The 14,135-nt window shown below is 43.6% G+C and overlaps 2 protein-coding genes across 7 annotated transcripts in view; both read right to left on the reverse strand.

Annotated features, from left to right (window-relative positions):
* PLEKHS1 (pleckstrin homology domain containing S1) overlaps window positions 1-8,972 on the reverse strand; it is a 43,753-nt gene extending 34,781 nt beyond the window's left edge. For all 3 annotated transcript variants that reach the window (XM_081231745.1, XM_081231744.1, XM_081231742.1), the window contains exons 1-2: window positions 8,943-8,972; window positions 7,700-7,832 (exon numbers count right to left, since the gene is read on the reverse strand). The gene's annotated coding sequence lies outside the window, so the exon portion shown is untranslated. The remainder of the gene's footprint in view (window positions 1-7,699; window positions 7,833-8,942) is intronic.
* The window catches only part of CASP7 (caspase 7), a 32,386-nt gene continuing 27,044 nt past the window's right edge, over window positions 8,794-14,135 (reverse strand). For all 4 annotated transcript variants that reach the window (XM_081231793.1, XM_081231792.1, XM_081231791.1 and 1 more), the window contains 3 exons: window positions 13,087-13,262; window positions 12,599-12,728; window positions 8,794-10,652 (listed from right to left, as the gene is read on the reverse strand). In XM_081231793.1, the coding sequence (XP_081087919.1) occupies window positions 10,429-10,652; window positions 12,599-12,728; window positions 13,087-13,262 (530 nt within the window). In that variant the 3' untranslated portion in view covers window positions 8,794-10,428. The remainder of the gene's footprint in view (window positions 10,653-12,598; window positions 12,729-13,086; window positions 13,263-14,135) is intronic.

Here is a 14,135-nt window from a genome sequence, read left to right on the forward strand (position 1 = left end):
AAAACAGAAACCTTGATTTTCACCATCCTCACCCTTCCCATCAAACCTCTTCCCAGTCTCAGGAAACTGCACCATTTCATCTACCTGTTAGGCTGTAACTCGGAATCATTCTTAATTTCAAGCGTTTTCACATATCCCTACTCCAAATCTGTCAGCCAATCCTGCTGTCTCTGCCTTCAAGACAAAGCCCACATCTGACCACTTCCCATGACATCCACTACCATGTCAACCTGCATCTCTCACCTAGGCCACTACTGCAACTCCTGGGCTCCCTGCTTCTACTTCCTCTCTTTAGTCCATTCTCCAGAGTATCTTTGACAATAAATAGTTCATGAAATCCTACCACTTCCCCGCTCAAATCGCTCCAATGGCTTCCCGTTCGTTGTATCAGAATGAAATCTAATGTGCTTGCCATGGTTGAGAGCCCTACACGATCTGGCCCTGCCCGCTTCTCACCCTTATTTCCCAGCATCCTGCTCTGCAGCACTGGCTTTCTTGATGTTTCTCAAATAGGCCCAGGTGGTAGCTGCCTCAGGGCCTTTGCACTCACTGCTTGCTCTGCCTAGAAACCCCTTTCTTTGCATGTCTACGTGGCCCACTCCCCTCTGCTCAAGTTTCTGCTCAGATGTGGCTCTGAGGAGGCCTTTCCCAGTCATTCTACCTAACTTAACCTTCCTCTCACCCACCTCACCATTCCTGAGCTTCTTATCCTGCTTTATTTCTTCATAATACTTCTCACTACATGAAATCATATTAACTATCTGTCTTCTCCACTAAAATATAAATTCTATGAGAGAAAAGACTGCTTTTTTACCTGTTCTTTCCCCAATGCTAAGAACAGTGCTTAGCACAGATCTCAATAAATATCTGTTGACTGAGAAAAAATACATATAAAAGGTTATTTCCTTTTTGGTGTCTATCATGATCAGTCAAAGACAAGTGGTGCTTCTTATGTAGGCATGGTTTACCCAGAACACAAATTAGTGCATTTCACATATCCACCCACCCACACCTTCTAGATCTTTATGCCTGAAAGAGAAATTCGTCTTCAGCTCCCACAAGTCCTAAGTTGGAAGAGAAATTGTGAACCAACTGTGACTTCACTGAAAGTACAAATCCTCCAACAGAGCTCTCTTCAATCACAAGTGGATCCTCGTGCCTCTGAAATGAGAGGGACCACTGCTCACATCAGCTATGGGACTGTTAGGTGCTGGTTAATTTATCATAGAAAATTCTTACTTGGTATTCTTAGCTAACCCTTGCTTCTAGCACACACCCAAATCTCCTGGTTTTTAAATTAGCCATACTCATTTGCTCTTGGTACTTATATTATTTTTAAAAGTTTAGCAGACGGAATATATCTATCTTTACAATTGCTTCCTCTCTTGTTTTTCTTATTATTTTTCCTCCTCTCCTTCTTACACTCAGTCTCACTGAAGAATGTATCTATCCCGTAGGACCCTCCTCAGGCTCCAAAGTTTCTAAACTGTTCAACTTACCCCTTCCCGGGGTGTATTCTACCACTAGTTTAAAGCTTGGCTGCAAACTGGAATCACATGGAGAGGTTTAACAACATTGATCCCTGGTCCCACCCTCAGAGATCCTGACTTAGTTGATCTGGGATACTGCCTGGGCACTGGGCTGGAAAAGATCTCCAGGTGATTTTAGGGTGTAGCCACAGTTGAGAACCATTACATCTAGTCAATCTCCTTAGGGTCTTTATTTATTTTTTTAGAATTTTTTTAAAAAATAAATTTATTTTATTATTTATTTTTGGCCTCATTGGGTCTTCGTTGCTGTGCATGGCTTTCTCTAGTTGTGGCAAGTGGAGGCTACTCTTCGTTTCAGTGCGCGCGGCTTCTCTTATTGCGGAGGCTTCTCTTGTTGCGGAGGCTTCTCTTGTTGCAGAGCACGGGCTCTAGGCGTGTGGGCTTCAGTAGTTGTGGCTCGTGGGCTCTAGAGCGCAGGCTCAGTAGTTGTGGCACAGGGGCTTAGTTGCTCCGTGGCATGTGGGATCTTCCTGGACCAGGGCTCGAACCCGGGTCCCCTGCATTGGCAGGCAGATTCTTAACCACTGTGCCACCAGGGAAGTCCCCTTTAGGGGTCTTTAGAATCACCCCTTCTGAATAAACTCCACAGACTCCCTGGAATTTTCCATTTATCTCTTTAAATTCACAAAGACCTGGCTTTTGCTTGATGACTCATAACAACACCCACCAAAGGAAATGTCTCCTTATTTGATCTTATAGTTCTTTGGAGTTTGCAAAGCCCTTTCCACACATTTTTCTTTAAATCCTCCCAACATCCCTGTGAAGTGGGCATTCAGGGCCAAGATGAGCTGATGGAAGCTGGAACAATGGTCTGCAGAGTTAGGGCTGGGGCAGCCAGATTGAGCAAAACAAGCAAATAGACAAACACACACACACAATAAACAATAACCCCATAAAAACAGGATACCCAGTTAAATTGGAATTCCAGATAAGCGACGAATAATTTTTCAGTATAAGTATATTCCATGGAATATTTGGGACACACTTACACTAAGAAAATTTGTTGCTCTACCTGAAATTCCAATGTAACTGGGCACCTTGTCTTTTATTGGACATCTCTGCACTCAGCGCCCATTCCTCTTCTGAAGCTCAGGCTGGTGGCTATGCCATTCTTTGGCCTTCCTATAATTCTCTTGCCTTCCTTTCCTGCTCCCGTCCTTCCTCTCCTCTGCATGGGTAGCCTTAATCCTCAGAAAGCCTCTTCTGTAGATTAGAATCCACTTGCACTTCCTTTCTGTCCCTCCTTCCTAATCTCCTTCCTGTGTCCTAAATTATTAATAAGGTCAGGCTGGTTTAAAAAACATAGTCAAACATTTATTGAGTACTTTCTGTGTGCCAGGCATTGTGCTAAGCGCTTTGTACTCATTATTTCATTTATTTCTCACAAGACACTTAGAGGTAGATGCAGTTTCCTAGGTACCTACATATGGCTATTTCCATTTTAAGATGGAGAAACTGAGGTTTAGAGAGCTTGAGAGATTCCTCAAGGTTATCTAACTTGGAAGTGCCAAAGCTGGGATGGGAACAGGGCTCTTCCTCCAGAGCCTTTGTTCTCAATTAGCATACTAGGAAAATGAGAAGGTACAAAGAGCCTTGTGGCTTTGCTATTCAAATTTTCCAGCTTGTTCAACTTAGCTTTCTGAAGCTCCTGGGATTTGGAAGAACCATTGGATAAACCTCTTCCATGCCATGTGGGAGGCCTAGGAGATGAAAAGTGTTGACAGCGTAGCAATCCATAAGATGCATACATATTTTTGGAAATCTTATTTTTAACCCTGAAAAAAAGAAGTGTCATCCACAAGCCTCTTGAAGGAAGACTTCAGCAACCATTGCCAGCAAAGTAAACACTTAGTCAACCCAGGGACAACGTTCTTCAAACACGTTTGCTGAGGCTAAGGGGCAAATGGTTTATGCCGATTCCGGGTAACAGACCACAAATACAGTGTGTCAGAGAGGCTTTTTTTCAAGTGTTCCATATCTTTTTTGGTATAAGCTGCCCCTATGCTTTAGCAGTCTGTAAATATTTGTGCAATTAATGTATGCTGGCAAACGTCTCAAGAGAAAAGCAGGCTTCATAATGCCAAGAAAAATTGTAATTAGCAACACAAAAGAAAAAGAATTTGTCTCTTTCATCTCAGTGCTTAAAAACTGTCAGCACCTAATACAGCTGGAAGCTTCAGAAAAGATAATTTGCAAAAGCTGATTTTCCTAAGCTTTTAAGAGTTGGTCCTGCATATATCCTAGTATAAAAAACATACACTTGAGAATTAACTTTTCCCTTCCTTACTTAACATTAAACCAGTTAATATTAATTATGAAAGGTGTGGTAGAGAAAAGTTCCTTTAAAAATGTCAGTAATGTTATTAAAGAAAGTATTTTACATTGTGGTACCTAAGAGGCACTGGAGGAGAGGGAAAACACGAGTGGCCCATCTTGCCTAGAAATGATTGCCTAAGTGATCTGAGAGGAAGAGGAAAGAGGTGGGCCTGCAGATACCAGCTGGAGAAGCCAGTGCATCTGGACCCATTCACTGCAAGCTCCCTCACACTTCCCAAGCTTCCTCCAAAAGTCACCCTGGGCTTGAAGTTCCTGTTCAGCCTCTGGAAGTTCTTGGGCAGGTGTTCTCTAGTTCTAGCACATTTGGAATTGGGAAAGGGTGGCTAATAGGGTGGCTAGCTATATGTTATGGACTGAATGTTTGTGCCCCTCCCCCAAATTCACATGTTGAAATTCTACCCCCCCACTCCTGCCATGAGACAGTATTAGGTAGTGGGGCTTTTGGGAGGTGATTAGGTCATGAGGGTGAAGCCCTCATGAATAGGATTAGTGCCCTTATAACAGAAACCCCAGAGAGTTCTCGTGTCCCTTCTGCCACGTGAGGATACAGTAAGAAGATGGCCATCTATGAACTAGGAAGCAAGCTCTCACCAGACACCAAATCTGCTGTGCCTTGATCCTGGACTTTATAGCTTCCAGAACTGTGAGAGATAAATGTTGTTTAAGCTTCTCATTCTATAGTAATTTGTTAGCAGTCCAAACTGACTAAGTCACCAGATCTGAGAATAGCCAATGCATGGCTGGCCCTCTGATGGTCTTTCGTAGCTGGGTTTTTTTTTTTTTTTTTTTTTTTTTTTTTATTTGTTTCTGGCTGCGTCGGGTCTTAGTTGCGGCACTCAGGATCTTCGTTGCTGCCTGTGGGATCTTTTTAGGTGTGGCATGCGGGATCTTTAGTTGCAGCATGCAGGCTCTTAGTTGTGGCATACAGGATCTAGTTCCCTGACCAGAGATGGAACCTGGGCCCTGGGAGCATGGAGTCTTAACCACTGGACCACCAGGGAAGTCCCTTTCCTAGCTATTTAACTGAGGTTTTGCTGCCACTCACACTGATCTGCAAGGGAGGCTTTTACTATCAATATAAAATACACTGTCCTAGGACCACCTACATCAGAATCTCCAGGCAGGTTTGCCAAACATGCAGATTCCTGGTCTCCAACCCGGAAATACTGAATTACAATGGGGGCAGAGTGGGGTGCAGGAATCTGCTTCATACACAGATCTTCCAGGGTTCTCAGGCACCCTAAAATGTGAGAATCACTAGAGTAAAGGAACCACCTTCTACCTGCTGACCTTCATTTCCTGTCTCTGCTGCCTCCTCTCAGCCTTGCTGGGAGGCTAAATGGAAGAGGATTAGATATGTCCTCTGGGAAACCCCCTCTCTGAATCCCTAGGCAGAGGGAGACCTCCTCATCTGTACTCCAGAGTAATGAATGCACAGCTCAATAAATAAACAAAAGTAAGCTACTATTTTACTGGAGTGATTTGTTTACCTCCTCTGGGGATCAAGTATCGTTTCATGGTCATCTTTTTTAGCCTCACCTCTAATACAACATCTGGCATTTAGTAGGGCTTTTTAAATGTTTGCTGTATAAATCAATCTTTGGTGTAATTCCTGCACTTTTGGGAGACCTCACTTTGAGGCAGAAAGGGTGGAGGGTCCAGTGGAGCATCTTCCATTCTTGCCTTTTCCATGTTTCATGTTAAAATCATTGTCTTCACATCATCTTCTTCTTCATCATCCCTTGATACCTACCTTTTATTGAGTGTTTTGTGCCAGGCATTGTGCTAAGCACTTTACATACATATCTTATTTAATCTTCACAACATTACTATCCTCATGGGTTGATGGGGAAACAGAAAGATTGTCTAAAGTTATATGGGTATTAAACAGTCAAATGTCAGAGCTGGGATTAGAACTTGATCAGACTGTTAATTAAACAAGGAGGCTATCAGACTCAAGGTAGCTCTAGTGTTGCTGCACCGACATAAGCAAATCAAAATCTAAGCCTATAAACATCTCAAGTTTAGGGGAGTGAAAGCTAAGTACAACCAATCACAGCCAACTAGGGTTTAGGCTATAGCCAACCAATAATTTCCTTTCTGCTTCCACTTTTTCCCTGTAAAAGATTTTCCCCAGCTCCCTTTGGGGGAGCACTTCTAACCACTTCCCCTTTGGAGCAAATAAATTCCTAAAATTTTAATATGCCTCAGTTTATCTTTTAATGGGATTCAGAGCCAAGTTTCTAAATACTGATGGTTAAAAGCACCTCTGCTAACCCTGGATCCTAAGAAAAAAGTTTGATGCTGTGAGGATTGAGATATGCCTTAAACAACTTAAGCTGGAACTAGCAATTTTTCATTTCATTTCATTCCATTTTTTGGCATGCTGCACAGCTTGCGGGACCTCAGTTCCCCAACCAGGGATTGAACCCAGGCCATCGTGGCAGTGAAAGCGCGGAGTCCTAACCACTAGGCACCAGGGAACTCCCTGGAACTAGCAATTTAGACCAAACCTATCAGACTGTTTCTACCTCCCTCTTTTTCCCAAATCCTTCCTAAACCTCATGCCATCTACCTGGGTCAGACCATCAAAGCTCAAGAAATGCCTGGCCTTGTATTTCTGCAGTTATATCAACCCCAAGTGCCTTCCAAATTTAAATCCTTTGACATCGTTTAGCTTTAAATGCTTAAAACAAACTTATCAGAAAACTGTAGTGCCATAAATATTTATATAAACCAAAGCTCACGCCAAAGCCAACTCATCATCTTCGGCTTTTGGGTTTCCAGATGTTGATCATGTACTTTTAGAAGGCTATTCAAGCATGAACCTGCAAGCTAATGGAGTTTCCACGTCCACACCAGTACTGCGGTGGTGGCTGGAGTCTTCCACATGTGTTCTTGGTGTATTTGTGTTAATGATTTATGAGTCAGAAAGAATTATTTGCCATCTGATCCAAAACAAAGTCCTGAAATCTATCGGAAGGGTGATCTATGGCCCGAGGGCACACTGGCAGGGACAGACAATACTTCTCTCTATTGGGAGGACTGGTGGGAAGAGACAGGCTCTGTGGTTTCAATGCACAGCAGCTCCTGCCCACAGCAGAAACATGCGCAGAATGGCTCCCTTAATCCCATTCTGTCTAGGAAGACATCTTAAAGCCTGCAATTCATGTTCTCAAGCACTTTGAGAACATGAAAACAATCCTATTATATCACTCAGCAGAAGGCTCATTTAAAATGGAGAAGGGCATAGAAAGTATACCATGGAAATTAAGGGCATGGTAGAGCTTTACAAGAAGATTTTTGCTGAAGGTTAAGACGTGCTTGAAACATGTCTTCCGTGAAAACTCCAAAATAGATATGTTTTTTCATGAATTCTTTTTAGGTATATACTATATTATCAGCTTCAGTTTCAGTGGAGAGGGGAAGCAAAAATGTGTAAACAAGTGGTCCTTGCCCTCAAAACTGAGCTTCTCAAACTGTCCTGTGCATGTGGATCCCCTGGGGATCTGGTTAAAATGCAGATTCTTGTTGAGTGGGGCGAGGCCTGGGATTCTGCATTTCTGACAAGCTCCCAGGGGATGTGGATGTTGCCCAGCACACACTTGGTATTGATATTTACAAGGCAAAAACATTTACAAGGCAAAACAGTATAAAAGAACCTTTTGATCTTGCTTTATCTTTGAAGAACTCTGAAGGATCACATTCCTTTGGAAATTCATGGTACCCGGGGCTACTGCTATTTGTGTCTCTGCCTAAGGACACAGATGCATTGCTGATGCTTTAAATTGGTGACCACCGCAGCTTCTCACCTGGCCTGATGTCTGCTGGAAAAGGCCTGACAGATGGAAAGCCAGACGGAAAGGTGTGCTCCTAGGAAGTCAAAAGGCAATCCTTGGTGGCCAGAGTATCTGGACAAAAGATTTCAGGAGACGCACTGCAAGGCTGGACAAAAGAAAGGATTTGTCAACCAGTGTCTATGTCCTTTCAGTGGACATTATCTTCTTTCTCACAGAGAAACTTTGATTTTCTTGAGGTTTTAAATCATGTTGAATACACTGCATCCCAGCACTTTGAGACCTATTTTGGGCAATTTATAAACATAATAGGCTTATGATGGTTTATGGAAATTTGCTCAGAGGAAAAAGCTCAAGGCAGAGCCTAAAGCTGGCATTTAAAATAGGCTAGTGGCACCATGAGAAAAAGCAAACAAAGAGAAACCCAGACTTGAGCCCACCATGCCAAGTGAGGCATCTTCCTCACCGACAGCAGCACTCTGCCTGGTACTTTTGCAAGGGGGAAGCTTGGATTCTAAATAACAATAACCAGGAACGTGTATTCACCAGGATTGAGTTCTCTTTTAGTGTAATTTGTCATCAGAGTTTCAGATTATAAAAAGATTGGGAAGTTTAAGAATGGAGATGGGTATGAACACATACCCAACTTGGAACAGGATTTCTGATCTTGATAAATGAAGACTCTTTCCTAACAGCGATTTATATTTCTGGACTAAGGGGCATGAGGTAATATTATTTTATAAGCTTAAAGATTGCTCAGAGAATTAAAAAAAAATGAATGCTGACACTTGGAATCACTTCTGTCTCTTTAATGAAGCTTACAAGGCAAATATCAATAAGTAGCGTGCTATGGTTTTTACTTTAAATTACAATGCACTTGGGCATATTTATTTCTAAGATAGGAACCTTTAACAGGGTAGTCTATTTCCCAAAGAACAGCCTGTGAATTCTGAGAGAAGTGGGGTAGGTGCTTGTTGATTCTCTTGATTCATGATCACCACTTAAATTTTGAACATTTGGTATATTTTAGATGGCAGGAAACAGGGACAAGTCTAATAAACTGGCCCTAAATTAGTTTTCTTATTGAAAGAAGATACTTTTACACCATCTGATTTTGTTGCCAAATTAAAAAGGGCCAGCCCATCACAAACAGCTTTACAAGTTCATTAACCCTTTATGTGAAGAGTTTCAGCTTCCTAAGTGATTATTTACTTGTTGTTTTATTAGTGTTCTAGCTTCAAAAGAAAACATGAATTACATTTTGTGTTGAGGTCAAGTCAGTAGGGTCAATTCTTATCCTGTTTTCTCATTTTCCCACTGAAATAAAAAAAAACTTCAAAAGGAAAACAAACTGAGCAGATTAGGAATTAAACAACCACATTTTAATCAATAAATATAAACATTTGTTTGTTAACAAGTTATCGGGCAGAGTAAAATAGTAATTATCAAGGATTCAAAAGAGGACACCACCTTGAAAACACAGTGCAAATATCTTCGCCATAAACCTTCCCCCATTTAGAGAATTAGAGGTAACAAAAAATTTACCCAGAATAAGGCTTGGAATAACCTAAAAAATTCCAGGCAGATTTTAAAGCTTAAATAGATGATTTTGCACATAACAGGTAATACAAAGATTATCTGACAACTCAATGAATAAATGATTGAATGGATGACTCACTGAACACAGGGAATAGGATTCCTTCTATTCACATTGTGATCCAGGCCCATATCTATTTCTGTTCCTCCCTTGCCTCACTATCCCTTGTTATGCTCTGTATTGCAGGAAATCACACTTCCCAGGGCCCTTGCCAGATTGCTTCCAGGTAAGGCTGGAAGGGTAAGGTGTTAGAGGAAGACTAGAGGGCAGAAGGAGAAGTGAAGCCCGGGTACGTTGCCATGTCTGACTCATCTGGTGTTGCCCCATCTCGGGCAATGGCTTTGTTCCTGCCACGGCTCCATTTCCCACAACTCCTAGGTGGTTCCAGCTCCTACCAGCCAGGCCCCAACCATGTTTCCAGCTCCTGTGTATGACCCCAGCTTCTGGACTCAGGGAACCACACCTCCTCATAGCCCTAGGTGGTAACAGCTTCTTTTCATTTATCTTCTCTTTGATCATCTATGTATGTCAATTTCCTCTATTAAATTCCCTCTCCTGAAATACTTAGAATGGTTTCTGTTTTCCTGACTGGATCCTGACTACTACATATTAGAATCATTACGTTTTTTCCCCCTCTAACGTATCTGGGAATTTCTGCACGAGAATCCCCTGTAAGCCAATGAAAATAATCACTCAAACCGCATTCAATACCCACTTTCTGCAATACAGGCAAATGAATATCCCTTTGGCTGTTTTTTGTCAAGCATTCTCTTTGCCAGGTACAAATATGACTCTGATGGTCTACCAAAGTCACCACCAATTACGGTGGACACAGCCAAAACTCATCTGCAGAGGTCATTTTGGTTGTATGTACTAAGTGTGACAACAAGGAAAAAGAAAGACAAACAGAAAGTTAATCTTAAGAGAAAGTTGCCAAATGGATAACAGTGTTAAAAAAAAAATGTCTCTGAAACTTCAGAGACGGTAAGACAGCACCAGGAAGTTTCCTGTTGAATCAATTTTCCTGAAGTTAAAATCTTTTAGAATTTCTGGATCTTTCAAGAGCATCAAAAAAAAAAAAAATTCTGATTCATCAACAAATGATCCGTAGCTTCTCAGCTAGAGTGCGCCCCTGGAATGGTTATCTTCAGAAGTAGAGTTCCTTGGTGAGCATGGAGACCACACATGGGATCTGCTTCTTCTCATGGAAGCATGGGTCATCAGACTGAGATTCAAAGTGCCTGGCCACCCTGTCATTCACCCTGGTGAGAATCTGCAAGATCTCCAGGCTTTTCCCGTGCTCGTTCAGCATGGAGCAGAGGGCCTGCACAAACCAGGAGCCACGCCCTGGGCTCCTCCATGAGTAATAGCCTTCAGCGGGAGAGAAAGGAGAGGAAATCAGCTGACCTGGCCACTGCTCCGCTCACCACCCAGCAGGAGCTGTCGGTGTTTGGGGCCTTTGCACGTGCTTTTCTGAAGGGACCGTCCTCCCCGCCTATCCGTGCAGGGTATATGTCCTACAGGTAACCACTCTAAAACACAAATCTCATCCTGTCCCTCTCCTACCTAAAACAGTTCCCTCGCACCCCTATATTAGGGTGAAGTTCAGGCTGCTTAGCACAGCCCACAGGGCCCACGACAACGTGGTCCCCTGGCTACCTGTCCGGGTTTGAGCCTTGCTAATGCCCGGTCACACCCTGTGCTATGGCCTCTTGCTCCTCTCTGTGCCATGGGAGTGAAAAGGCAGCGATCTACAAGCCAGGGTGAGAGCTCTCATCAGAAGCCACAATGCCCGGCACCTTGATCTCAACCTCCAGAACTGTGAGAAATGAATTTCTGCCCCCCAGTCTGTGGTCTTATGTTAGCGCAGCCGGAGCAGACTGACAGCCCCTGTGGTCCAGCGTTTTGAGTTTTACCAATGCACTGGGCCACCTGCCCCTGGGCACTCTGTCTGGTGAGCCCTCTCTCCTGCTGTTTGGGTTTTCAAGACCCAGTTACAGCAGCTCTTTTTTCCGGAGGCCTCTCTCACCTGCCTCCCTAGAGTTCACCCTTCTTCCTTTAGTTCTGCTAGACCTGGCTCAGAGCACCTCCAACTTGAGTAACAGGTTGGTTCACCCAGACACATGCTGCCGTGACTCCGTCTCCCTCTCACGGGCAGGAGACCAGATTTCTTTCTTCCACGCACAATCCTTAAAACTTGTGACGTTACCATTCTCACAAAACCCCATCTGTAGATGCTGCCAGAACTGGTTTTCCAAACACAATGGCCTATTTACTGTAACCAGAACCTCTGTATCAGGCACTTGACAAACTACTACTACAGTTGGGAGAATTCTAACTTAGTGGTGGTTTTTACCCCAAACAAAGGAACTTCGCTGAACTCACTCAGGCAGACCCGGAGCTCCGTTAATCATAAGGTGGCTTGCTTGCTACAGGCATTTCTGGTGTCTCTTAACAGGCTGCCGTATAAAAGAATCCTGTTCTGAGCACTATTAGGTACCAAAATCTCTATATAACCTCGGGCAGGTCACCTAAACTCACCCAAGCTCAATTTTTTCTTCTACCGGTAAAATTGGGACAGATGTAACACCTTTCCTAACTACCTACACAATTGTTTCAGGGATGATTGAGGTAAAAGACATGAACAACACTCGGTAAATTGTAAAGTGCCATAGAAATGTTTGTTCTTATAATTCCCAACAATGATAATAATAATCATAAAGGAGAGAATTCAGCCTTCTTTGGAGAGAAAAGTGACTATGTCCCTGTGGTAGGCAGAATAATGGCCCCCAGAGATGTGCATGCCCTAACTCCAGGGCCTGTGAATATGTTACCAGACACGGCAAAAAAGAGCTTCGCAGATGTGACTGAGGTCAAGGAAACAAGATGGGGAAATTATTCTGGATTATCCAGATGGGACTAATCTAATCACAGGAGTCCTTAAAAGAGGGGAACCCTTCCCAGCTGTGGTCAGAAAGAGCGGTGTAAGGGTGGAGGGAGGGTCAGAGATGGGAGGTTGCTGGTTTTGAAGCTGGAGGAAGGAGGCCACGGGCCAAGGAATGCAGGTGGTTCTAACATGCCGGGAAAGCAAGGACGTGGATTTTCCCCTCTACGGACTCCAGAAGGAACTGTAGCCCTGCCAACCCATTTTGGAATTCCGTCCTCTGGAACTGTAAGGTAATACATTTGTGTGTGTTAAGCCACTATGTTTGTGGCAATTTATTACTACAGCAGTAAGAAACTGACATAGCTGCAAGCCTTCATTTCGATGGTGGGATGGGTGGCATGGTCTGGTTAGCGGACAATGGACGTGATACCTGGAACTGTGGAATAGGCGAAGAGAAAGTCGGCTTCAACTGGGATCTTATATCGGGGATTAGCATCTGTGTCATTGATAGGCCCCGAGTCGGCCTGGATCCCATCATCCAGCTCTGTCCCCCGGCAAGCCTAAATATCAAAGCAGAGATCATTCCGTGAAGTTGGGAACAGGAACACGTGTGCTGTTCACTGCCGTGTCCCAGTGTTGTCTACGCTTGGCATGTACTAGCAACGCAACAATCTTCAAGATAATTTGATAATGTGTCACATCAGTCAGCAGAGCAAACAAAAATATTGTAATGTCTTAAACTCTCATAATTTGTGATCCAGTGCAATCTAAATGCAGATGGCAAGCATTTAGAGGTAGAAATATACCACCCAAATTTGCATACCCCAATAGAAACAGCATGTAGATTTGTAAAAAGTGATACGATCCAAGTCACTGTGCAATCTTTTCCCATTTCTATGGACTTTGGAAAGGGATTACCTGAATGAAGAAGAGTTTGGGTTTCTCTAACAGGGTTTTGCATCGATCCCCCCTAAAATGGGCTGTCAAGTCCTTTATTGCTGTCTTGCCATCTGTTCCATAAATTAAATTTTCTTCTCCGTGGCTTAATAAGATGCAGGCAAAGCAGGCTGAATTTCTGTGGTCCTCTTCAGAAGCTGCGAGTGATTTAAACATCGAAAAGTTAAAACCTATGTCCTGGGGGACCTCAGAGGTAGTATTCCCCTCCAGCCTGGCAGCTGTTGCTGACAGAGAGGGCCGGGCAGATGGTGGAGAAGCACCCTGGGACGACACTGGAGAGAAGTTAGAGAGAGGGAGAATTCTAGAATTCTCACTCAGCCCGAAACCAGAACGGGGCTGCCTCATGAGGAAGAGAACCCCAAGGGTAGGAGGGTTTCAGGCAGCAGCTGGGAGACAGTATACGGGGTTGTGGAAGGGTGTGGCCTTTGTTAGATCTGTGACACTGGGTGAGTCACTTAACCACGTTGTGCCTTGGTTTCCTTGTCTGTAAAGTGGAGACAACAGTACCCATTAAATGAGCTGATATTTGTAAAGCAGAAGAGTATCGGGCAAGTGTTTGTTAAAGAAAATAAAACATACTAAGTGAAACAAGCCACTTACTAAAGGAAAAATACTCTACGATTTCATGTATAGGAGGCGCCTAGAGTAATCAGGTTCACAGAGGCAGAAAACAGAAGGGTGGTTGCCAGGGGTTGCAGGGATGGGGAAATGCGGCATTAGTGTGTAATGGGGACAGAGTTTCAGTTATGCAAGATGAAAAGAGTTCTTCTGGAGATGGGCGGTGATGGCTGCCAAGCAATGTGAATGTACTCACTGCCACTGGACTGTACACTTACAAGTCGTTAAGATGGTAACTTTTATGTTATGTGTAGTTTACCACAATTTTTTTTTTTTTTTTTTTTGGCGGTACACGGGCCTCTCACTGTTGTGGCCTCTCCCGTCACGGAGCACAGGCTCCGGACGCGCAGGCTCAGCGGCCATGGCTCACGGGCCCAGCCGCTCTGCGGCAT

The sequence above is a fragment of the Mesoplodon bidens genome, assembly GCF_964165515.1.
Source record: "Mesoplodon bidens genome assembly, chromosome: 1".
Lineage (NCBI taxonomy): Eukaryota > Metazoa > Chordata > Mammalia > Artiodactyla > Ziphiidae > Mesoplodon > Mesoplodon bidens.